The following is a 24,089-nucleotide window of genomic DNA, read 5'->3' as shown; positions in this document are numbered from 1 at the left end:
CGTTTTTCAATTGGTAAAACGTTGTCTAGTGAAGATGATGTCTTTTTTTCTAATTTTTCAGCCCCTTACGTTTCTTAGCCTGGTTTTCGATCGTTATATAGTCTCTACTAGCTGGCTTTCAATCTCAGTGTCACTGTCGAGTGTAAGCGAGACAAAGGGGGCGGGGTAATGGCTGCACGGACGATCATTTGGAATAGACCAACCGGCCTTGGGGAAATGGGGAACGGCCAACCGTGTCGCTCAATCTTCTGCCAACATTTTATTAGTAGTTAAAAAAATTATAAGGCAAGCGGCCCTCTGGCCCAGACGTGTCTCGGCCCACCGGGAATTCTCCCGGCCAGTGGATGGCCAGTCCGCTACTGGTTGAAGGACTTTTACACGGCACCCCTGCTCTCATCAGACGGCACCCCAGGGTGCCGCGGCACCTCGGTTGGGAAACACTGTTTTAGGGATCAATGGGAACACATACCTTGTGTTCCGTCACCACACAAGAGGGATTCAGACCTACTGCTACTGCAGGGGGGAAACGCTCACACAGAAACGATTAGATTTACGCTATGCACGTAGATACATTTGTACTGTTAAATTAAGTGTGTACATTAAAATAGCTGAAAATACATTAAAATAGCTGAAAATACATTAAAATAGATTTCATGTTAACTTTGTATTGCCTTGTCTACTCCTTCTATTTTCAGTGTTAATTCTACCAGAGGAAGGGAGCAGCAGAACCAGTTTGGACTCTTGCTTTCTTAATGATGGCATTGATGAGACATCGCTCTTTATGGAAATTGACCGCAAGCTCACCAGCCTGCTGAGTGGCCTCAGCGCTAGGACCCAGAATGCAACAGCCACCTCATCAGAGGACAGCCCAAACCAAGTCATTTGTGAGAGGAGTGCAGCTATGATCCCCTGCAATGGTCAAAACGGAGCCTTGTCAAACATGGCCAATCAAGCCTCGGAGAGACAGGAAAGTTGCGGAGGTAAGGAGGAAAACGGACTCCTAGATTTGGCAGGTCTGGATCCGCTCGGAGACCCGCAGATCTCCCCCACCTTTGTCTTGGACTCATGGACTGAAGCACTGCTGAAGGAGGCAGTTCCCTTGTGTTCAGCCACAATTGAGAAGCTGGATGACGTCTCAGGAGAAGGGGTAAATGGAGACATCAGGAATGCATCCACAACTGGAAAAAATCCCAGCAGCCTCATTTCGAACACCAAGCCAATTCTGGATCTTGTGTTAACACCTGGGTCGGCAGTACACACTGGCGATGACGTGGACTGTTCTGAATTGAGAAGAAGGTCAGAGGCTGAGGCTGTGCTTGCCTCATCCGAGGATTCCAGCCAGTTGCCACACTACAGTTATTTTGAGGAATCTAGTGAAATCCTAGCAGAGCTACCCGGTATCTTCACTGACTTCAATGACGGTGGCCAGCTGAGGGAGAAGGCTTTCAAGAAACTCCGATTTTTAGAAAGCCGACCAGGGAGCTTGAATGTAGCAGAGTTGAAGGAAGGGGAAGAAGAATGGAAGAGCAGCAACAATCTAAAGGCAGATAGCTCCCTGGACAGTCTCAGCCCTCCTGAGAAGCTGTGTCCTCTACATCTGGAGGACGAAGTGTTCCCGTTGGGGCTGCTCCTTGAGTTGCAGAGACCTGAGGGGGGAGCACAGGAACCCAGCTCAGACAGGTATGTCACAGTCCTCTACATTTACATTTATTCATTTAGCAGACACTTTTATCATGAACAACGAGATAGCCCCAAAAACATTGTGGGTAGCCAAAACGTGAAGCATGCATTGTGAAAAGCAAATAAGTGCCCATGGGAAGAAACATAAGAGCATGTAGTTAAACAAATTACAATTAAACAACATGAACCTCAAAAGTGCAAGAGTGTACATGTAGGAAAGCAAGCAACAATAATATAATTCACAGCGAGTACAATAAGTTAGTCACAACACAAATCAGTTACAACTAACCAACAAGTGCAACAAGTCCCTCCTCTGAAAAGGTTTGCCAGCTGACTCCCCCCCCCCCCCCCCCCAGTTTAATCCTTTAAAATATATTGCCAATGCATTGATAGGACTGAACATTTTATATACACTGTACCCATATATACCCATAAATATCCATATATTATTTTCACCAGCCTGTATTTTCTATTTAAGGCTTTATCAGTAGAACACTTTGATTGAATTGAATTACTTCTTTATCCCTTAGCAATACAGAGTTTGCTACATGCTTGAGGTTTCCATTCCGCAATATAGAGACGACAGCTTTAACAGGAGTGTGTAGTTTTGTTTGAGTCTCACCACAAGGAAGTACAGTAGTGTAAGGTCTCTGGCTTAATAATGGAGTTGTGTGCTTGATAACTTCCTGTGGGGTTGACTTGCCGACAAAAGAGGCTGTGTGCGTTTAGGAAGCTGCATATCCCTGAAGGTTATGTTAGAAAATCAACTTTCACTTCAAAGTCAAACTCTCACAGTATGAAACCTTCACATTGTCCTTGTGCTCCAACAATGTATTTTTTATTTGGTTTGGTTTTCCCGCTTCTGTAGTAACCTTGAACCATAATCTGTAACACACGTTTTTATTCAATCTTGTTTTCCCTGTAGATTAATTCCACAAAGACAATCTTTATGTACTAAATTGTCTTTTCTGTTTCTCTTTCCTATACCCTCTAGCATCACAAACACGAATGACAGCCAGAAGGAGAAAGATGACAAGGACACGTTGGAAAGCCAAGAGGCCAAAGACGTCTTTAGCTCGCATTTTGAAAGCATCCTAGAATCAGACCGTCTTTGTAACACTCTCTACAGCAGTCTGGACTCTCTGGATGCCCTTTCATCCTCCGCCGATGAGGCACACTCTGGGTTCATCTTTGACATGCCTCTAACACCCATGATCCAGCAACGTCTCAAAGAGACCGTACACTTCCTGGATTTGACACCCGAGGTGGGGCGGCAGGAGGTGCTCAGCGTCACAACAACAGGGAAAAGTGGAAAAGCTGCCCTGGAAGTTACATCGTCCTACTTTGATGTGGGTAACAAAGACCCTGCTCTGAGAAGCCAATTGGATAAAAATGTGAACGAATCCTTAGCCAATGGGGTTGTGGATAACACGGAGGTGGACTGTAAAGTTTGGCTGCATGGCTGTCTGAGGTAGGAAAAGGAGGATTTCTTTCTTTTTTTCTTTCTTTCTTTCTTTCTTTCTTTCTTTCTTTCTAATGAAGACCGGCCTGTGTGAGAGGTAAATTACATGTTACAATTACATGCACAAACAGTTTTAGTTTTCATTAGAAAAACATTACCTTAATTACCATAACAATATGTTTAATTACGCGCACACACACATACATCCGTGTTTCCCACATAATTAGATTATATTTGTGGTGGCAGGCAGGGGCGGAGCCAGACGTTGTAAACATTAGGGGTTTAGCCCAAACCTAAGTTAGGGGGGCACGATATATCGACTCAATATCGTTTTTGCAATATCACGTTATGCAATATCAATATCGAAAATGTCCCGAAAAGTATGAGATGTTCTGTTTATTTTGTGGATAGATGCACCGGGGGCTGTGTGTTGTGATCAATTTAGAGCCTGCATATTTCATTGGCCAGTTGCCCTGTCACACATGCACACTTCGACAGCGTGAGTGAAGAGGGAGATAGACAGCAAAAGAAGCGAGAAGTGAAAGGGCAGAAAGAGAGGGAGCGAACTGCGAATCGAGTGTGTGGATCGAAAGGAAAGACAGAAAAGTAAGAATATGAGTGTGGCTCAGGGACGCAAAATTATGGAGATTGAAGAGGAAACGTTAGTAGCCAAAAATAATGCCTCCTCACCAGCGTGGAAGTACTTTGGCTTTAAGACAACAGATGTTGCTCAGGCTAATGCACTGGAAAAAACGTGCCGTATGGTGGTACAACGCGTAAGAGGCAGTACAGACTTTTTTCTCACCAAAAACCACCACAAGACACGATGAGTGCACAGTAATATCCCATAAAAATCTGCCAGTTACGTCAGAGCTAGTAAAGCAAACATCGCTAGCGAGTGCTTTTGCTTGTGGTACAAGTACGTCAAGAACTCCAAGCAGTGGCGGTTCTAGACACATTTTACTGGGGGGGCCAAGGGGGGGCCAGTGTTTAATCAGAGGGGCACATTCAAAAACGGAAACAAATGATATTTAAACATTAAATACTTTAATTTAGCTTTACATTAACATCATACAAACGGCTCTGGCTCTCCCTCTTCCAGCTCCTCAGCTCTCTCAATACCTCGATATGTTTCTCAAACTTTTTTATTTACTGGGGCAAAAAAAGGCTGCAATGTCCCTTCTTTGTTTCATGATGACTACTAGAAGAAGAAAAAAATATATATATATTCAGTCAGCTCAGGGGGGGGGGGGGGCACAGGGAGGGCCAGGGACATTTTTACAGGGGCACTTGCCCCTGTAGGCCCCCGTGTAGAAATGCCCCTGACTCCAAGAGACATAACGAAATCACCAATGCTGTAACATACTATTTGGCCAAAGACATGATGCCCATTTATACAGTCGATAAAGAAGCTTCTGAATGAACTGGATAAAAGATACCAAATCCCATCCCGTTATTCACGTATTATTTTGTTATACTGTACCACCAGCAAAACATGTCCTGTTTTGTAGACATGGTCTTTATTTATTTATTCAGGTTGTACTGTCAGTTTAAATAAACCCTTGTGTTGTACAAAAAGTTGTTGTTTTGATATTCAATTAATCTATTTTGCTTTCCCATAACTTTTGTGTTTTTATATATGTTTAAGAATATCAAAATTAATATCGATATCGCAATATTCATGCTCAATATCGCAATATCACATTTTTGTCAATAACGTGCAAACCTATTCCTAGCATCGTTTTGATGCGACTGTAAATAGGGACCTCAACATGTAATGCTGGCGCGCAGCGCAATATTTTTGCATTAATTTGAGCGTAAAATAGTTTTTGTAATATTAACATTACGTTGGACTCATTGTTACATTTTGCCGAATTTACATTACATTTATTCATTTAGCAGACGCTTTTATCCAAAGCGACTTCCAAGAGAGAGCTTTACAAAGTGCATAGGTCACTGATCATAACAACAAGATAGCCACAAAAACATTGCGAGTAGCCAAAACATGAAGCACACATTGTGAACAACCAAAGTAAGTGCCAAAGGGAAGAACCATAAGAGCATGTAGTTAAACAAGTTACAATTAAACAACATGAACCGCTATAAGTGCAAGTGTACCTGTGGAAAAAGCAAGCAACAATAATAAAAACAATATATCACAGCGAGTACAAAAATTTTAATCGGTTACCACTAACCACAAGAGCAACTAGTCTCTAAGCAAGAGTCATTGTGATCCTTGAGGAAACTAACATCGGGTCAAGCGAACCATTCCTAAGTACCGTTGTACTCCCGGAACAAGTGCGTCTTGAGCCTTTTCTTGAAGGTGGAGAGACAGTCAGTGTCTCTGATGGAGGTGGGGAGTTGATTCCACCACTGGGGGGCCAGACAGGAGAAGAGCTTGTGTTGGGACCGGGCGGTCTTGAGCGGTGGGACCACCAGGCGGTTGTCTGAAGAAGACCGTAGGTGACGGGTGGGGGTGTAAGGCTGCAGGAGAGACTTGATGTAGACGGGTGCAGTCCCGTTCACTGCTCGGAAGGTCAGTACCAGGGTCTTGAATCTGATACGGGCCATGATAGGTAGCCAGTGGAGAGAGATGAGGAGCGGGGTAACATGGGAGCGTCTGGGTAGATTGTAGACCAGGCGGGCCGCTGCGTTCTGAATCCTCTGAAGAGGGCGGGTTGCACATGCTGGGAGACCAGCGAGCAGCGAGTTGCAATAGTCCAACTTGGAGAGGACAAGTGCTTGGACTAGCAGCTGGGTGGAGTGCTCAGACAGGTATCTCCTGATCTTCCGGATGTTGTAGAGGGTGAATCTACACGAATGTATTTAACTGTGAATATTATTATATTTACCTTGAATGTATCAGTTTTGGACAAATTTATGCAGAGAATTATGATACTAAGGGCCAATCCCAATGTCCCCCCTGAACCCTCACAGATTTACATTGGGACATTGGCACATTGGGTTTGGGCCTAACCGTTCGTAATTTCCAGATTGATTCTCCATCCGTCTTCTCTGAGGGAAAAAGATGTTCGTCCCGCGCATTGATTCAGAGCGTGCATGGAGAGAGGGGGCTATTCACAGACGGGTCCTTTGTAGTGAGAGAGAGGGAACACGAGCGGGGCAAGTAGGGGCTAAGCGAATCAATGCGCTGTGCGCAGCTCTACAAAGATTTTTTTACCATGTTAAACATTAAAAAAAGCAAGCCGGCACAAATAAATCAATGTATGGGAAACACTGTACATACATAGGCCGGTGTTTCCCCTACAATGTTTTGGAGAGGCGCCCTGACCCCCCAAAACGACCTCCTGCCCCCCTGAAAGAATGGCAAAATATATATAACTAGAGAGGGTACAATTTCTGGGGAAATTGTAGGGTGTGCTTGCTTGCGTCGGTTGCAGAGGGGTGCGTCTTTTAATGACATTTTTACAACTATTTAAGTATTTATATAAAAATGCATACTTATTATTTATAAAGATTACATAGATTTAAAAGCATACTTTTTTTGCTGCTCATTTACAACTCAAAATACTAAGAGTGAAGTGTAGAATGAAATAGTTGTCTTCTCATTTCCCAAGAGGAAATGGTGATCAGAAGCCTCATAGTTGAATCAAAACGAATACATTTGGCAGACCGGTGTAAAAATTGACCTAGTCTCTATGACTTAAATGTCCTTTCAAGTTTTTCCCTTCTCGTGATATTTTCAGGCATTTAGCCTACTCATATTGCACTCATTCATTAACAGTGATACCGGTAACGCGTTGCTCTAATCTGACCACTTTTTTCAGTAACGAGTAATCTAACGCGTTACTATTTCCAAACCAGTAATCAGATTAAAATGACTTGTCCAAGTCACTGTGCGTTACTATTTTGTCATTAATAGTAAAATATATATTTGATTTCTTCTTGCGTCTCTGGGAGTTAAGCCTATGCGACAATTAAGTCACGTTTTCAGCACGAGGGTCACGTCACGTGTATATACATAGACCTACCACTCAGCGACACAAACAACAATGTAGCAGGAGAGAGAGAGATGTATGGAAGCAAATCGTTACCAAAATTCAAATGCAAATGCATTTCCAGAAATGCATTTGCATTTTAAGAATGTGGCTGCATTATTTGACTCATAAATGAAATTAGTAATCAATCATCCTATTTGCATTTTAATTTTCTTCTTCAAGAGTGCTCAATCTTTCAATTAAATTAAAATGAAAAAGAAAGACATTTGAGATTTAATTTTCAAAACATGCCCCAGCAAATAGATACCAAAATTCAATTTTAAATGTAAAATTTGAAAATTAAAATGCATTTCCAGAAATGCATTTTCATTTTAAGAACGTGGCTGCAAAATCGTGACCACAATTCAAATTCAAATGCATTTCCAGAAATGCATTTTCATTTTCAAGAACGTGGCTGCAAAATCGTGACCACAATTCAAATTCAAATGCATTTCCAGAAATGCATTTTCATTTTAAGAACGTGGCTGCAAAATCGTGACCACAATTCAAATTCAAATGCATTTGCAGAAATGCAAAATGAACGAAAAAGCATTCTGAGCGGCGCAGCAGAGTGACGTCAGTAGCCGCTCTTCTTCAGCTCCCTGCTGACCGAGCTACCCATCTTGTTCGGTAGGGGGCGGTGTGCACATCTGCATTGCATTACATTGCAAATGTGCCGGAAAATTGATTGAATTGCCGGGTCTTTAGAGCAGCGTTCCCCAACCGGTGCCCACCGGTCCGCGGACCGGTACCGCTCCGTGGGTCATTTCGTACCGGGCCGCACAAAAAAGAATTAATAACATTATTTCCTTTTAATTGATTATCAGATTCTGAAAATAAGTTTTATTCTGAAAAATGACCTGATTCTCTCCTTCTCCGCGGGCCTTTTCCCCTGAGCAAAAAAGCTCTGCAAAGACGTGTGTTTACTCATTTTTTAGCAAGTTTGTGGGCTTTATTGAGCGGTATCATGCGCGTCTCATCCTCTTGACACATGACAAGTGATAGTTACCACTCAATGAAGCCTGTTTGAGACAACAACTATCGGTGTTTTGGATGAAGGCTATCCTGAGATCGCCACTAAAGCACTGAAACTCCTGCTTCCATTTCCAACATCAAGCAGGATTTTCTGCCGTGACAGCAATCAAACAAAATTATGGAATAGGCCTAAACTGGATATAAGGAACGCACTTCGGGTGTCACTGTCGTAGCTTATAGTCACACACAAGTGGGACTGACACATCGAAAGCTAGCTAGTAACAATATAACGATGGAAAACCAGGCTAAGAAACTTAAAGATGGGGCTGAAAAATTAAGAGACAAAAATACATCACATTCACTAGACATGGTTTTGTCAATTGAAAAACGGCTGTTTATTTTACATAAAACTCCAAAAACTATTTTTCGCTCAAATCAGCTAAACAATTTTTCTCGCGCGCTCGCATTAGGTGTGGAAATCACTAACTAGGATCACATCAAACCCAGAATGTGCATGCATTAGCAGCGCAACTGTCCAGGGCCTATCTTTCCTCCCAGTCCATCCCTGCCGGTCCGTGAAAATATGTCTTACATGAAAGCGGTCCGTGGCGCAAAAAATGTTGGGGACCGCTGCTTTAGAGGACGCATCACAGATCATGGCGCTCCCTCAAATTGTGCAAACACTGTTAGAATTAGCTGAGCAGGTAGAATCTAATAATACATCAGAGTCTGATGCCCATGACCGAGTAGAACAAGTCATAGAGAGCTTGGCTGCATACTCTGCCGTCACAGATTTACACATTAATAGTAGCTCTGCCACTGTTTTAGTCATTGTTTGACATCAAGTTGCTCAGTCTGTGATACGTCCTCCAGGGCTCTCAAGTTTTGAAGACAGGCAAGAGTGACATTCCCCCCCATACCCCCCCCCCACCAGGGGGTCAAAATTAATTAATTAATTAATTAATTGCTTTTTACCTGACATCTTTGAAAGGCAGCAATGATTAATGCATCCATGGCCAGGATATAATTATAAAATATGACATTATTTTAAAAGTGACCTATAACATTGACTATGCAAAACACATAAAATTATTAAGCGTATTTGGAAAGAGATGTTTATAATGTGACAATGTCAGTCATCGTGTGATAACGAAAATATGACTAGGCCTATTATATGTATCAGACGAAATATTGCAAGCTCCGTCAAAGGTATCAGGCCTATGTTCGTCCCGCACTGGGTTCGAACCTGCCACCTCTGACATTCCTAGCGCCACCACTACCAACTACGCCAACGAAAAGCTAGCTAACCGTCGACGCGGGTAGCCTTTTACATACCTGAGGAGTGAGTTTCACCGATACACACCGGCTACATCTATGAACTACTTGTTCTGAGCAGGTGTTGTCAGTGAACAGGCTGTAAAACTGTTGGTTAAGACACTCATGAAAAACTGATGCTAATTATCTGGGAAACATTTTCTAACAGCAGTCAAGTTGTCATTGTTTGTGTCAAACAAGTTGTGAATTTGTTGTAACATTAAAACAGGATATCATGACTGTGCTCAAAGTGATGCTCGAGCTCCAGTGGTTTGCTCTGTAGGTAAACGAAACTTTTGGAAGACGTTGTAGCAGAATCACGTAAAAAATTACAGGATATTATAAATATTTTTTTTCTGCGTGAGAAATACAATGTGTGGCGGGAGGGCGTGACAAAAGACCGAAATGAGTGACTGTCACGCTCAATGCTTGACACTTGAGAGCCCTGGTCCTCTAAAGACCCGACAATTCAATCAATTTCCCGGCACATTTGCAATGTAATGCAATGCAGATGTGCACACCGCCCCCTACCGAACAAGATGCGTAGCTCGGTCAGCAGGGAGCTGAAGAAGAGCGGCTACTGACGTCACATTGCTGCGCCGCTCAGAATGCTTTTTCGTTCATTTTGCATTTCTGCAAATGCATTTGAATTTGAATTGTGGTCACGATTTTGCAGCCACGTTCTTAAAATGAAAATGCATTTCTGGAAATGCATTTGAATTTGAATTGTGGTCACGATTTTTCAGCCACGTTCTTAAAATGAAAATGCATTTCTGGGAATGCATTTGAATTTGAATTGTGGTCACGATTTTGCAGCCACGTTCTTAAAATGAAAATGCATTTCTCTTAATTTTCAAATTTTACATTTCAAATTGAATTTTGGTATCTATTTGCTGGGGAATGTTTTGAAAATTAAATCTCATGTCTATTTCTTTTTCATTTGAATTAAGTGACCCAGATAGCAAACTTCATTGAAACTACGTTGAATCAACATTCCACTGTCAAAGCTAATTTCATTGAACCAATGTCAGACTCTGATGTTGATTCATCATCATTTTGCACCCTTATTTCATATTGAAACAACGTTGAAATCACAACCCCAAATCAACGCGATATTAGCGGTATTTCCACCAATATTACTATTGAAACAACGTTGTAATCATAACCTAACTAAAGATCAACATGACTTCAATGGTATTTCAATCGATATTAAACCACATAAAACAGGCTATAATAGGTGAAAATGTCCTGCTTACAGCCAGGATAAATGTTATGAAGGCTATCCTACACATTAGGTTTGTGTGATGAAAAGGAAAAAAGACCATTTATATTAGTAAAAAACATTCACTCCTGCTCTGTTTGGCATCCACCCCCACCCATCCTGTCTGGGGCATAGCAAAGTCATTTTTGTGCGGCCTGGGCAAATGCTAATTCTTAGATTCCTGTCCCCATTTGCTGAGTTAGGGCATCTAAAACAGAAAACATACAAACACAAAGTTATAACTTTCAGTTGTGAATTTTTATGCTGATGAATATGTTGTCTGTGTAATCAAGTCTGCAGTCAAACTTTCCAACGTTCCACCCCATTACAGTCGCGACCGTTTCTTACGTCCATTTGTTAAAGATTTGCCACAGCAACTAAGAAAAGAAGCCTCCTACATTGATATATCTAAACACTATCTCAAACTAACAACGTGTAGCTTATCATAATTGTCTTGTGCAGCGTCAAACTTGACATTTCTCTATTGAAAGTGGCTGGGCTGTCGATGACGCCGGTAGACTAGCTTAGCTCTACTAGCACAGTCTAGCTCTACCAAATTGAGAAAATTATGATTCCCGACATATAACAATTGGATTTTTAAGCCGGAATGTTTTGAGTTTGGTATGTATCTACCTATTAAAGTACAATGTTTTGTCATAACAGATTTTTTTTTATATCCACATTTCAGACAAGGGACTAGACATAGCTCTAGCCGTTAGCACTAGCTAGCTACAGTACAGTTGGTAAATTGGCTATACACATTCAAGAATAAAATATTGGTGGAAACTATGACATAATTTAATATAGACAATGTAAATAAACGATAAACGTTTGCGAATATTACATTTGGTACAATTTAACATTAGATCAATATTCTGCTTACCTGATGTGGATCCACAAATGAGAAGAACAAGTTCATCTGACGTTGATTTACCAAACGATGGTCTCCCGGTCAACTATAACTCAATGACTTTTCGATCATATTTCCCGGTCAACTATAACTCAATGACTTTTCGATCATATTTCCCGGTCAACTATAACTCAATGACCTTTCGATCATATTTCCCGGTCAACTATAATTAAATGACTTTTCAATCATTGTTCCCGGTCAACTAGCTCTATAATCATCTTTTCATTTCCCAGTCAACTATAATTCAATGACTTTTTAACATCGTTGCTGTTTACCCGGTCAACTACAAATCGATGTTTAATCAATTAATCAGGACAACTATAAATCAATGTTATTCTAATGTACCCTATGTTTCATCGATATTGCAATAGTGATTCAACGTTTATTTAGCATTGAGATTTCAATCTCAACCATTCTGATGATTTAGATGGAAAATCAATATTAATTCAATGTCGTCTTGCTATCTGGGGAAAGATTGAGCACTCTTGAAGAAGAAAATTAAAATGCAAATAGGATGATTGATTACTAATTTCATTTGAGTCAAATAATGCAGCCACATTCTTAAAATGCAAATGCATTTCTGGAAATGCATTTGCATTTGAATTTTGGTAACGATTTGCTTCCACAGAGATGCGCATTTTCGAGTTGGAAATACAATCACTATTTTGAGTATTTGTCAGCTAAAGATGGAAATATCAAGGTTCGTTGTACACTCTGTGCTGGTGGCAACAAAGTGCTATCAAGCTACAAAAACACGACGTCAAATTTGAAGAAACATTTGGAGTCGCAGCACTGCACTTAACTCAAACTTATAGAGACGGTTGTCAATAGGTGTGTTCGAACGCACCTATTTTTATGTTGAGGCGGCGGGGGTGTTATCGGCAGCTGCTGAATGTAACTAATAAAGTAACTTGTAATCTAACTTAGTTACTTTTAAAATCAAGTAACTTGTAAAGTAAGTTACTTTTAAAATCAAGTAACTGTAACGTAACTAAGTTACTTTTTCAAAGTAACTGTGAAGCGTGTTATCTTATTGTGGTGGACATAACTACGTCCCCGGATATGTTGACAGCATTGATGGTCAGTTTGGTGACCCTGGATCAAGTTAATATCCCCGTAAAAACAGCAGCGGCAAGTGTTTACTACGAGGATAGAAGTGCGGTCGGGTTTGGACAAGGGTAGGGCACGGCTAATTTACCGGCGCCAGCGTCTTTTGACCGGCTCTAGTAAAGGCTAAGCTAACTCAATTTTTTTTTACAATATTTAGCTCAAAAGGTAAGAAGTTAAAGCTTAACGTAAAATCAGTAAATCAGCTGAAAACGTGATACGATCAATATTTGAAGTGGCATTTTATCAGAATGTTAGCTAAAAAACGGTCGGAATTGGACACAGTGACGTTAGTAGTTATCACCCTGTCCTCTTTGCTTGTGGCGTTTCTGCAGCTGCCTTGCAGTAAAGCAGTTAGCCTAGCTATCTCCCAGAAGTTAACAAGCTGCTAAACTAATGTTCTGCTAGAGGTAGTCACGCGACTTTTCATGACATTAGTGACGTAAGTAGCGTCATTGACCATGGCTAGCAAGTTAGCCACCGTTAGCTTCACTTTTCACCACAAAAACTTAGTTTCTACTTAAACCGTGCAACGGAACGTAAATAAAAATACAAGCAACTCAATCGCTACCAAGACTAAACTTTTGACACCTAGGTTGTATATGTAGTCCAAATATTGACGAAGGCTTAGGGGTGTGAAGAGAAACAAAAATAATAATATATATGTGAGAGAACAAAGGTTGTGCTCTCGCCGAAGGCTTGAGCACACCCAATTAGGCTATATATTCCAAAAAACAATAAAATTGAGGCGCAAGATCAAGCTGTTTTCACACATAAGGGCAATTTGTTTCTTGCTTGTCGCCTCAAAAGTTAAATTAATTTGCGATGTATGTAATTTGCGACTAATGTTCGCGCAACGTTGCCCTCGTTATTTACACTTGATAGTCTATAGATGAGTAGGCTACACTAGATCCACTGGCAGCGACTTATTTCGCTCCTCGCGAGTGGCTCCGTGTGGCGCTGGGAATAGCTGACTACAGCTGACCCCCCCCCCCCCCGAAATAAATCCTTGGGGGGAAACACTGTAGCCTATATATTAGGTTTGGGCAACAGGAGCAACTGTCGTAAACTGTCTCTGCTTCTATCGCCAATAGCCGATTTGCAGGTAGTGGTGCAAACGGACCGTAGTTGATCCGTAAGGATCCCCGTAATTCCCTAAATCTCAATGCAACGTTGCAGTGAAAAGAATACAGACTAGACAAATGCATGATGTGGTTAAAAGGTTAACTTGATCATCAAAAAGCACAAATTAGCTGCAACCACCTACAGTAGGCCGTAGCTTACATGCATGTCATTTTTGTGAACCGACCAACGAAGAGCTCGCAGTAAAATACAAAAAAATAAGTTGTGTTCATGAACTGGGCATGTTTGATCCCAACGAATCAATACGGTATACATTATATAAGAAACAAGAAGAAAAGCGCAGCTGAGGAGCGGAAGTCTCATGATTATTAGGCTCCTTATGATATAAAAAAAAAAAGAAGAAAAGCAAAACAAAATCAGCTGCGTTGGCCATTGCTAGGAATCCTTAGCATTGAGTTTCAGGAAACGTGAGAAGTGCTAGCTAACGTGCGTGCTTGGCTGCCACTACATCATGATAGCTAGGCTACTAGTTTACTGTTCGCTGTTACTAGGGAGGACAAACGTTCTGCTCTCAATGTAATCACAACGGAGAGTTCCAAGCGTCAACAAATGCAAAACTGAACTTATTGCTCATTTAACATTGTGATAAAATACACAATTGTGATATTTAATGTACAATACGATGTACGCTGATATTATTAGTACGTTTACTTTAGAAAACAGTAGTCAATTTTCGCTTGTTGACTGAGGCGTTAGCATAATTAGCCTTTGTTGAACGATATATACGATAGCGGTCTGTGATACATCCGTTTTCAATCGTTAAAATAATAAACATGCCTCACATATCGATGAACGTTTTATGATTTATTATGACATTATATTACTAGTAAACAATTCATGGGTACAATTGTCCTTATATACCTGTAGTTTTTAACCAGTGTAGCCCACTGTAATGCTGTACGCGACGCGGTTTATAAAAACTTGGAATTCTACTGCTGTTTAGGAGCCAAACGGCGACAGTAAAATCTCGGCACTCCCCTTACAAAAATAAAAATTCCCAGATGAGTTTTTCAATTGGTGAATCAACCTGTCACTCAAATTAGAGCCAATCGCTGTGTGAATACCATCCCGTATGTGGCACACAGAGGTTTTCCCATTTTAAGAGGTCTGTAATTGGCTGAGAGTACTTTGAGCCATAGGCTACTAACCTGAACTTCAATGCCACAGCCTCAATTTGATGTCATTCTGTTCATGAAGGTCTCCTCTACAGGACTGTGAAAACCGCGAACATTTCCCAGCTGGGAGATTTTTTATAATCGAGCTTATGTCCGAGGAGTGCCCCTGTTTTAGAGCTACATTTTGAGTGCTAACAAACTCCCCATCGCTCTATCCAGCTAGTTAGCTTGCCACGAGCATTCCTCTCCCTGCTTCACTAACAAAATATGGACAGATTGTTTTCGCTCATTTAATCGGATCGACCTCAAAATCCGTATACATATAGTGGAAACGTACATCTATGAATGTGTGGTCTCAAATATACATAAAGATAAACATTTTTTAATTCCAGCGCGTTCAAACAGTCCCCTCAGTTAAGGTTGGCTAGCAAGTTACAGCAGCAGCCTGGCCCTGTGACAGGTGGGGGGAGGGGCGCAAAGGGCACACTTAATAGTGGTATTTTGCTTCCAACTCATTTTGTAGACAACCCATTCATTTGTAGCAGATAAACATCTTAAAACATGCAAGCTAGTAGGCCCGAAAACTAGGATTGAGAGAGGTTGATATAAAAGGAGTATAAGAGAAGCTGACAACGCTGAATGAGTATTTCATTTGTTTGATGTGTAAGGAAACTAAACACCTCTCTGGGAAAGTGTAAAAGGGAAAACAAACATTATGGAGATCCAAAATTACTGAAGAGCTCTGGCAGTAGTGCAATGCTTTGATAATGGTTTACTACATCAGAACTTGATGACTAACTAAATTAAAGAAGCCAATGACAAAAGGCTCTCACAAACAAGCTAGAAGTGAGTAGTAGCTTACTTGTGCTTTCCAATCAGTATCTAGTTTTGATTGCTGTAACCAAGACTTGTTTTGATTGCTGTTACCAAGACTTGTCCTGCTTAAAAAGCACCAAACTCTAGTCTGCTGTTTTTATACCTTGGTTCTATGAGAAGCCTTTAAAAAACATGTAAGTCACATTCACTGTTGACCATTCTCCTTAGAAGTTGAGGCAAACTGACCATCCACATCCTCAAACACCGGACTGGCATCCATGGGCTCATAACTGCTCATCTGTAAATGTAACTGTGTTTCCTCTGTGTATATGTAAAAACCACTGTGATTCGTTGCTGATTAACGGAAGTAGCTTCGAGGTAAAATTAAAAACCTTTAAAAACGTCTAAATTGAGCAAATATTGTTGATATTATTGTGCACACGTATTTCAGTATAGTTAGTATGTAATTTAATTCCATAATTTCCCCAGGAATAACTATTAAAACGTATTTCAGGAAAAACGCTCAAACGGGTTTGTCCTCCCTACTGTTACACTGCGGCTCACCTCTCAAATCTTTTGTTGTTGTGGTGAAAACATTTGTTGTTAGAGCAATTTCGCAGCATTTACTGTATTTTCTCTATCCTTTCTGTCTTTTCTTTTTTGTACACCAGATTTATGTTGCGGCGACATTTTCCTGCCACCCGTTGCTAGTCCCACTCAGTCACTGAGTCGCATGGCACAATACTTGGGAATTGGGAACATGCAGTTGGAGCAGATCATTTATTAGAGCGCAGAGAAGGGTGACCATAGAGATTTATAACTATTAAATTTAGAAAAAGTTGATTCTATATTTTTCCTTTTCTTTTTGAAATATTGGCAAATAATAACGACTGCAGACTATTGAAAACCCACACAGTAGTAATGGGCACCTTCCAAGCCATGGGCCCCGTGAATCACATCCACCTTTCCCCGTGTTAGCGACTGCCCTGTGCATGACTCAAAACCGTGGCTTGATCTGTACTGTGAGTTTTGTGATCTGTTGAACCGCTTTATGCTGGTGCATAATCTAGCTGAACCAGTGGCGGTTCTACATTTAATTACACCCAGGGCGAGACGCCCTTTGCGCCCCCCCCCCCCCACCCCCCCATTATGTTCTATACAGCTAAAACAGCCTGGGGTCAAATTGACACCAAACATAATAGGAGGGTTACATAAACATGCCCTTACAAGCTAAATGTCTGTTATTACATGCTATATTAATATAACTTTTAGGGAGGAACACTTTTAGTTATGACGTTAAACTATACTTTGTCACGAAATATAGTTGTAGCAAATAGGAAATGTTCGTCTTTGAAACTACCTACAGATTTGAAAATTCCGTTGGCTAATTACAGGGCCTAACCTAAATAATGAAAATAAATAATAACTGAACTTGTAACAGTTTAGTTGCAAAGCACACTATTATGGTGAAATGTTATCTTGTGTTTGTTGAGTTAAAACCGAAATATTGTTGTTGCATAGCAAGCATCATAGCAAAAAGGCTAACAAACGTAAGAATTAGCCTATACCCATTTTTTTTAATTCGCCATTTCACACAATTAAAAAAAAACTAAAATGTGCAGGAACTTTAGGCCTATATTTATAATATTATGAATTGTCCGTTCCATTTGGGAGACCCAGTCAGATGAGCTGTCTGTCCCTCTCCCCTGTTTTCACACAGCTTCTGTGCACGGCACCTTCTCAGCAAGCAGGGGTGCCTGCAGCTGCCTGAAGGGGGCGCCAATTTGCCAATTCCCCACACAGTGAAATGATAGAAAAGAGAAAACCGCTTCGCGGCGCAGAGATTTTTATTTATTTATTTTATGCTTGTGCGCCCCCCACGTGACATGAAAAAATGCCGCCCCTGGCTGCTGCCCGGTCCGCCCGTGCCTAAAACCGCCCCTGAGCTGAACACACTTTAGCACCGACAGCAGCAGCCACCTCACACCTCAACTGCAAGAGACCAAGTTACCCAGTCATCAATCTTAAACGCTTTTGCAAAAGAACATACTTACAAAAGAACATATATTTCAATTTAAATACCCAAAACAATGGACTTTTAATCGTCAAAATACCGATGGGTCGATTGACAATATTAGGCTATACGGCTATATGTCATATCTCCCAACCCTAATATATCTATACGTACGTGTACAGTACAGTTCTGTTTTGGTGACTGTAAAGGACTGTATAATTTTTAGCTGGTCTTCAAAAGGTTGTGGCCACCAGGGTGCATCGATCAGAATGCTGACAAGATGTTCCTTTTGAGGTGTTTTATTTAAATACAGATGTAAGTGTATGTGTGTGGTTCTGAAACAGAGATACAGGCATACATTTGTAAAATGTAGGCTCTATATGAATGATTACATGCCTAGCAGGTATATGATAAAACAAACAGGTTAAATTATATATAACTGAAATGCAGTGGTATAATAAACGCTTATTACTAAGCAATACAAACGTAGAAATGCAATAGTAGAGTATATGGTCAAAGATTAATACACAACACGCTACATTCAGCTAAACATACAATAAGCAGAATTCCTCCACGAGAAGTGCATGGCTCTGCCATTATACAAAACTAGCAGCAAAGTGCTGCAACGTTATTGCAGTGCATAAACACAGTGTAACATTATTATGTGGTAAACCCAACAACAAACAGCAGTATAACTTACTGGTAGTTGCACGCACACAATACTAGGAACTAGTGTAAGTACAGTAACACTATCTTATATGATTTATAGAATATGAACTGTGCAGTCTTTCGATGCTAGCTCTCTCCTCCAAACTTTCCCGAAACTGAAACAGTCTTCTTCAACAAGCAGCAGAGCGCAGTGCTGCTCCTGATTGGCTGATCCTCAAGCAGACAGTTTTACCTGCCTGAGGAGGTTGTCCTTCAACAGTACAGTACAGTACATACAGTAACATATGTGTATATATACGTGTGTGTGTGTTTATATGTATGTTTGAATGTGTTGGGGTTGGGTGACTCTTTGTACATATATAAAGATTCTATAATGCCTACAACAGTGCAATGACGATCAGGGTAATGAGTTACAGTGCGTTCACACTGCAGCGGAGCGGGCGGCGCGCGGCGTCGGCTTCCAATTCATTTTCAATGAAACCAGGCGTTGACGCTCGCGTAGGGCATTGTGGGAAGGCGAGCGGAGCGGAGCGTTGCAAGTTGGATTTTCTCAACCTTATGTAAATGAGGAGCGTGAAAACGCTAGCGTTGGCCAATCAGATTGGTTTCTTGTAACGTAGCAACCGTTGGTCATGATAAACATTTCTAGGTTTCACAATTTCAAGATGGAGGAGAAACTTTTCGTATGTGTCTGCACACCCAGTTCTGTTCAGAACACAGTTACTAATGTGACGAGCCTGAATTTAAAGATTACATTAAACTAATAATGCATGGTTGCCGATGTCGTCATTGTTCCTAGTGTGTTTTTATAGCCTACTTTTAAATTCAGTCTCGTCACATTACGTGACTGTTCTGTGCCACTGCTAGCTCGCTAGCCCAGCCTACAAACGACTGGTTGAGTGACCGGTGGCGTAACATGTATTCTACTGTAATCTTGCACTAGTAAAATCTTGCACTTACATAAATGTTGTGTAAAAGTGGTATTTTGATCGATATTGTGAGTACATGAACCCAAATCTGCACGCTTGGCCATGACTACAACAGTGACCTTAGAGAACTACATCTCTGTATTAACTTGTCTAACACGCCCCCGAGCGTGGTTTACTGTGGGAAGGCAAGCGATGCAGAGCGTTAAAAAACGCTGCAGTGTGAACGCAGAGTTACAGTGCGTTCACACTGCAGCGGAGCGGGCGGCGCGCGGCGTCGGCTTACGATTCATTTTCAATGAAACCAGGCGTTGACGCTCGCGTAGGGCATTGTGGGAAGGCGAGCGGAGCGGAGCGGAGCGTTGCAAGTTGGATTTTCTCAACTTTATGTAAATGAGGAGCGTGAAAACGCTAGCGTTGGCCAATCGGATTGGTTTCTTGTTTCTTGTAACGTAGCAACTGTTCGTCATGGTAAACATTTCTAGGTTTGACCATTTCAAGATGGAGGAGAAACTTTTTGTATGTGTCTGCACACCCAGTTCTGTTCAGAACAAAGTTACTAATGTGACAAGCCTGAATTTAAAGAATACATTAAACTAATAATGCATGGTGCATGGTTGCCGATGTCGTCATTGTTCCTAGTGTGTTTTTATAGCCTACTTTTAAATTTAGTCGTCACATTACGTGACTGTTCTGTGCCACTGCTAGCTCGCTAGCCCAGCCTACAAACGACTGGTTGAGTGACCGGTGGCGTAACATGTATTCTACTGTAATCTTGCACTAGTAAAATCTTGCACTTACATAAATGTTGTGTAAAAGTGGTATTTTGATCGATATTGTGAGTACATGAACCCAAATCTGCACGCTTGACTACAACAGTGACCTTAGAGAACTACAACTCTGTATTAACTTGTCTAACACGCCCCCGTGCGTGGTGTACTGTGGGAAGGCAAGCGATGCAGAGCGTTAAAAAACGCTGCAGTGTGAACGCAGCGTTAGGGTCTCTGAACTTGCCGGTTGTCATTGTCTTTGCAAATGTGTCAACACTATGGTGATGCTGCCCTCTGCTGGAAAAATTGATTTAAAATGGCTATAATGCACTTAACTTTGTCTAGAAAGGAACAACAAAATGACTGACAGATTCAAGTATTTGCACAGAAATTCCTACTCTTGCACTCAGAGAGAGCGTAAATGGTTTAGTAAATTACAATATAAAACCAAATTATTTCCTTAGCACTATGGGAGTTCAAAGTTAAGATTTTAATATAATAATGTCATGGTTATCATCACCTTTTTAAAAAAGTGGTAAACCTGGTGTAGCCTAGGGCATTTGTAAATTAAATGTATTCATTTAGCGTACAATTTCTTCCAAAGCGTTGTACAAATGTACATATATTGTGCATATACTTTAAATCTAGCGTTGATTGAGTCACATGTCAGTGAAAAAACAGGAATCAATAAAATTCTGAGGTTAAATATCAATATACTCTTGAAATTATTAAATAAGTAGATGCATATATAATTGGGGGTTGGTCAGCAGTTTTTGTCCATTTTGATCCACCAGATTTTAGGTGCCTAGATTTGACAGTTCATAATTTTTCTAAGGAGAAAATTATGTCCAAAATATCATTCTTGTTTAAAAACGCTTGCAAGCACAGCTGTGGTATATGTTCAGGGAAATGTATTATGACAAGTATCGTGTTATCTGTGTTATCTACAAGGTTATTTATTTTCATGGCATTCAATGCAATGTTGTCAGTTGCTATACAACAGCCGCCATCCCCTTGCAATGGCAAATTTCCCTCTGTTTTATTCCTTAGCCAGGTTAGACAATATTAAGCTGTGTTATTTATAGCCGCAGTAGAAATGCAGACACAGGCCCCCCAGAGCTGCGACACAGAAGCACAGGCACACACTCACTCTGTACACTGAAGGACATAAATAAACCGCACCACACTGACATCACACACACCCTGCCACCACCCGAGCCGCCCAGTCCCATTCTTGCATTTATTCATACTTCTGCATGGAGGGGCTCAGCACACGTCCGTAGCCGGGCCCCTTCAAGCAGATGTAAAAGGATGCAAGAGTCAGCCAGGTTTCTTTCCCAGTTGGATACCCAGGCAGCAGTGATTATGGTGGCCTCTCAGCTTCCCACACACATACACACCGGCTAACCTGGCTGGCTGCTACTAGCATCTAATGATTAAGCTGTATCAAGCATAGCTACCTGTGTCCTTGGCTAGCTCGGCAGCACTGTCGAGAGGGATACAGCGGCGCTCTTGTCTTCCATGTAGGTCAGAGCTGCTCTGGAAACTGAGCTGTGAGGAACCTGGGCCAGTCACATGGCTGAAGCTCAAGAGTTTTATTCTTAAAAACTTTCTCTCCTCATACCCTTACTTTTCCTTCTCTCTCCTCCATTGGTGGTGAGAGGGAGTGAGCTAAGCTGGGTTCTATGGGCTCCTTCGTATGCGCCTGTTTCTCCCAATCGAGCCTAGCTGATGCTGAACACGACTCTATCCAGTAAGTGTTGACCTTCAGTAATGCATGACACGCTGGCTGGCCGTCTTTGTTCATTATCATGAGAATAGCTGTTTTTTGTTCAGCAGGATAAAAGGCAGGCTGTTTTTTCTGTCTGGATAACAGGCAGGTTACTCAGCTTAGTTCTCCTTGTTAGCGTGCTCGAGAGTGGCTTATAGAAATGCGGTCCGCTCTCTAACTAGCCCTCCCTCTCTCTCTCTCCCTCTTTGTCTCTCTCTCTCTCCCCCATGTCTTTCAGGAGGGAATGTTGTGAGCAGAAGGCTTTGCCTTACCAGATACTGTTGCCCCTTCCTCTTCTCTTCCTTTACGCCCCCCTACCCCCCAACACATCTCTCTTATTTCCTCTCACCCAAGAAGTGGGTTGTTTTTGTATCAACAGAAAGCCTGTACAGGAATGCAATGTGATTTGTTTTTGATGAATATTATTGATGAATTGAGGAATCCAGATATTGGGCTTCTTAACCTTTTTGCTGTCTTACTGAGAAAATTACAGTCAGAAGGAAATGTATCAAGTCAGCAACTGTGGGTAATTTACAGCCTACTAACTGAAAAGCTTATAAATGGTTAAAAGATCATTATAGAAAGTGATCAAAAATTATTATTTTTTGATTAATCAAGAAATGCAAAAGTTATACATCTTGTGTCTCAACTAAGATTGTAAGAATTTGACTCTGTCCAAGGATCTGGCATTCCCTGTGGGAATTCACTTACAGGGACGAAGTGACGGCATTCTCGTATAGGGATTAAATGAAAGTGACAATGAAATCAGTTACGATAAGCCTTCCCAATGTTTACCTGTGTTTCTTAATCTCCCTTCTTCCTGTATACAGTATTAGGATAACCATGGATGTTGTAATAATCTGGCCAAGCTGTTCATTCAGACATTAAACCCTATGAAGGCTAGTCTATTTCTGTATTATAGTTTGATGGAAAATGTGGATTTTCAAAGCTGATAACTATTATTAGAAGGAGAAAAGCAGACTTAAGGATTCTGTTGTACATCTCTCTAATAATGCCAGGAATCTCTCTCTGTGTGTGTACAAATTAGAATGGGTTAAGTTTCTCAGCTCAAGAACTAGGCATTCACCAGCAATTTGGCTTGCTCTCTTCATGTCCCAGCCCCTTCAATCTGATTGGTCCTCTGGTCTGCAGCGAGTTTCCTACAAATAGGCTATCTCAAGAACCGGGCACTCTGCAAAGTTAATATTTTTCAGTTGTCCTTTTTATACATTCAGTTTCGTTTTGTAAACGCAAATTCACTTCCAAAACCAATATTCAGCTACTTTCAAAGGGGCTGGCTAGCTAACAGAATGACAATATGAAGTGGATATACTTTCAGTATATATCAGTGAATTGATTTACATAAATTAATGTGCTTACTGTTGTCAAAACTGCCTGCAAATTGCAAATATACAAGCGCTGTATGGTGAATTAGGCATGCAATTGTGACAACTGGCTCAACCATTGTGCATGTACTGACTTCTGTTATGAACTAAATGTTTAGATGTTTGTGGTGGGAAAACAATTTTCCATAGAACCAATATAGTACATTTTGATCAACATAAGCAATTTATAACATAGGAAACAGCAGACAAATGAAGGCTACCACAGTATCTGCAATTTGACTAGAATAGATGTGGAGGTTGAACAAGTACTTAAGAGATAACAGAATTTTTATTTATTTTATTTATTAGTTTATTTGACAGGGACAATGCAGTTAAACATAGCTACAGAGCAAAGTTTGCAGCTGATGTGATGCACATAAAGTTTCTAGCAAAAGCTAATTTTCAACTCCCGTCCCTGGATGAGCCTTTCTACAATAGCACATAATAAAAACAATATACAATTTTAAAAATACAGAATAAAAAAATACACATTCAGAACACACGCATTCTAGGAACTAATTCGGGTACACAATGCAATTGTACTAATTGAAAACTCATTCACGCTCAGACATTTACATGGGTACAGTTTTGGTTTGCTTTCAGCCATGCCTTAAGCCTAAAGGCTTAAGGCTTTCAATTGTGATCTGAGAAATATAGGTACCAAAACCACTCAGAAGAAATTTCCTCACCAGCTGCATCACGGGCACTGCACTATCTATAATCTAAGAAATATGTGTGTGGCACCGACATCATCGTGGGCACTGTGCCCTATC

The 24,089-nt window shown here is 41.0% G+C and overlaps 1 protein-coding gene and 1 long non-coding RNA gene across 7 annotated transcripts in view; one reads left to right on the top strand and one right to left on the bottom strand.

Moving 5' to 3' along the window:
• Nucleotides 1–24,089, top strand: part of psd3l (pleckstrin and Sec7 domain containing 3, like) — a 189,765-nt gene that overhangs the window by 40,898 nt on the left and 124,778 nt on the right. For 5 of the 6 annotated variants that reach the window (XM_062484652.1, XM_062484651.1, XM_062484655.1 and 2 more), the window contains exons 3-4: nucleotides 696–1,680; nucleotides 2,675–3,151. In XM_062484652.1, the coding sequence (XP_062340636.1) occupies nucleotides 696–1,680; nucleotides 2,675–3,151 (1,462 nt within the window). Of the gene's footprint in view, nucleotides 1–695; nucleotides 1,681–2,674; nucleotides 3,152–21,305; nucleotides 21,914–24,089 lie in introns of those variants that run through there. The other variant, XM_062484657.1, reaches the window with a different exon arrangement.
• Nucleotides 1,421–22,173, bottom strand: LOC134039004 (uncharacterized). Its single transcript, XR_009932726.1, has 2 exons — nucleotides 21,621–22,173; nucleotides 1,421–1,646 (listed from the first exon to the last, which is right to left on the bottom strand). It is a non-coding gene; the product is annotated as an uncharacterized LOC134039004 (long non-coding RNA).

The sequence above is a fragment of the Osmerus eperlanus genome, chromosome 18 (assembly GCF_963692335.1).
Source record: "Osmerus eperlanus chromosome 18, fOsmEpe2.1, whole genome shotgun sequence".
Taxonomy (NCBI): domain Eukaryota; kingdom Metazoa; phylum Chordata; class Actinopteri; order Osmeriformes; family Osmeridae; genus Osmerus; species Osmerus eperlanus.
The sequence above is the reverse complement of the archived record's forward strand: the minus strand, read 5'-3'. Positions and strand labels throughout refer to the sequence as shown.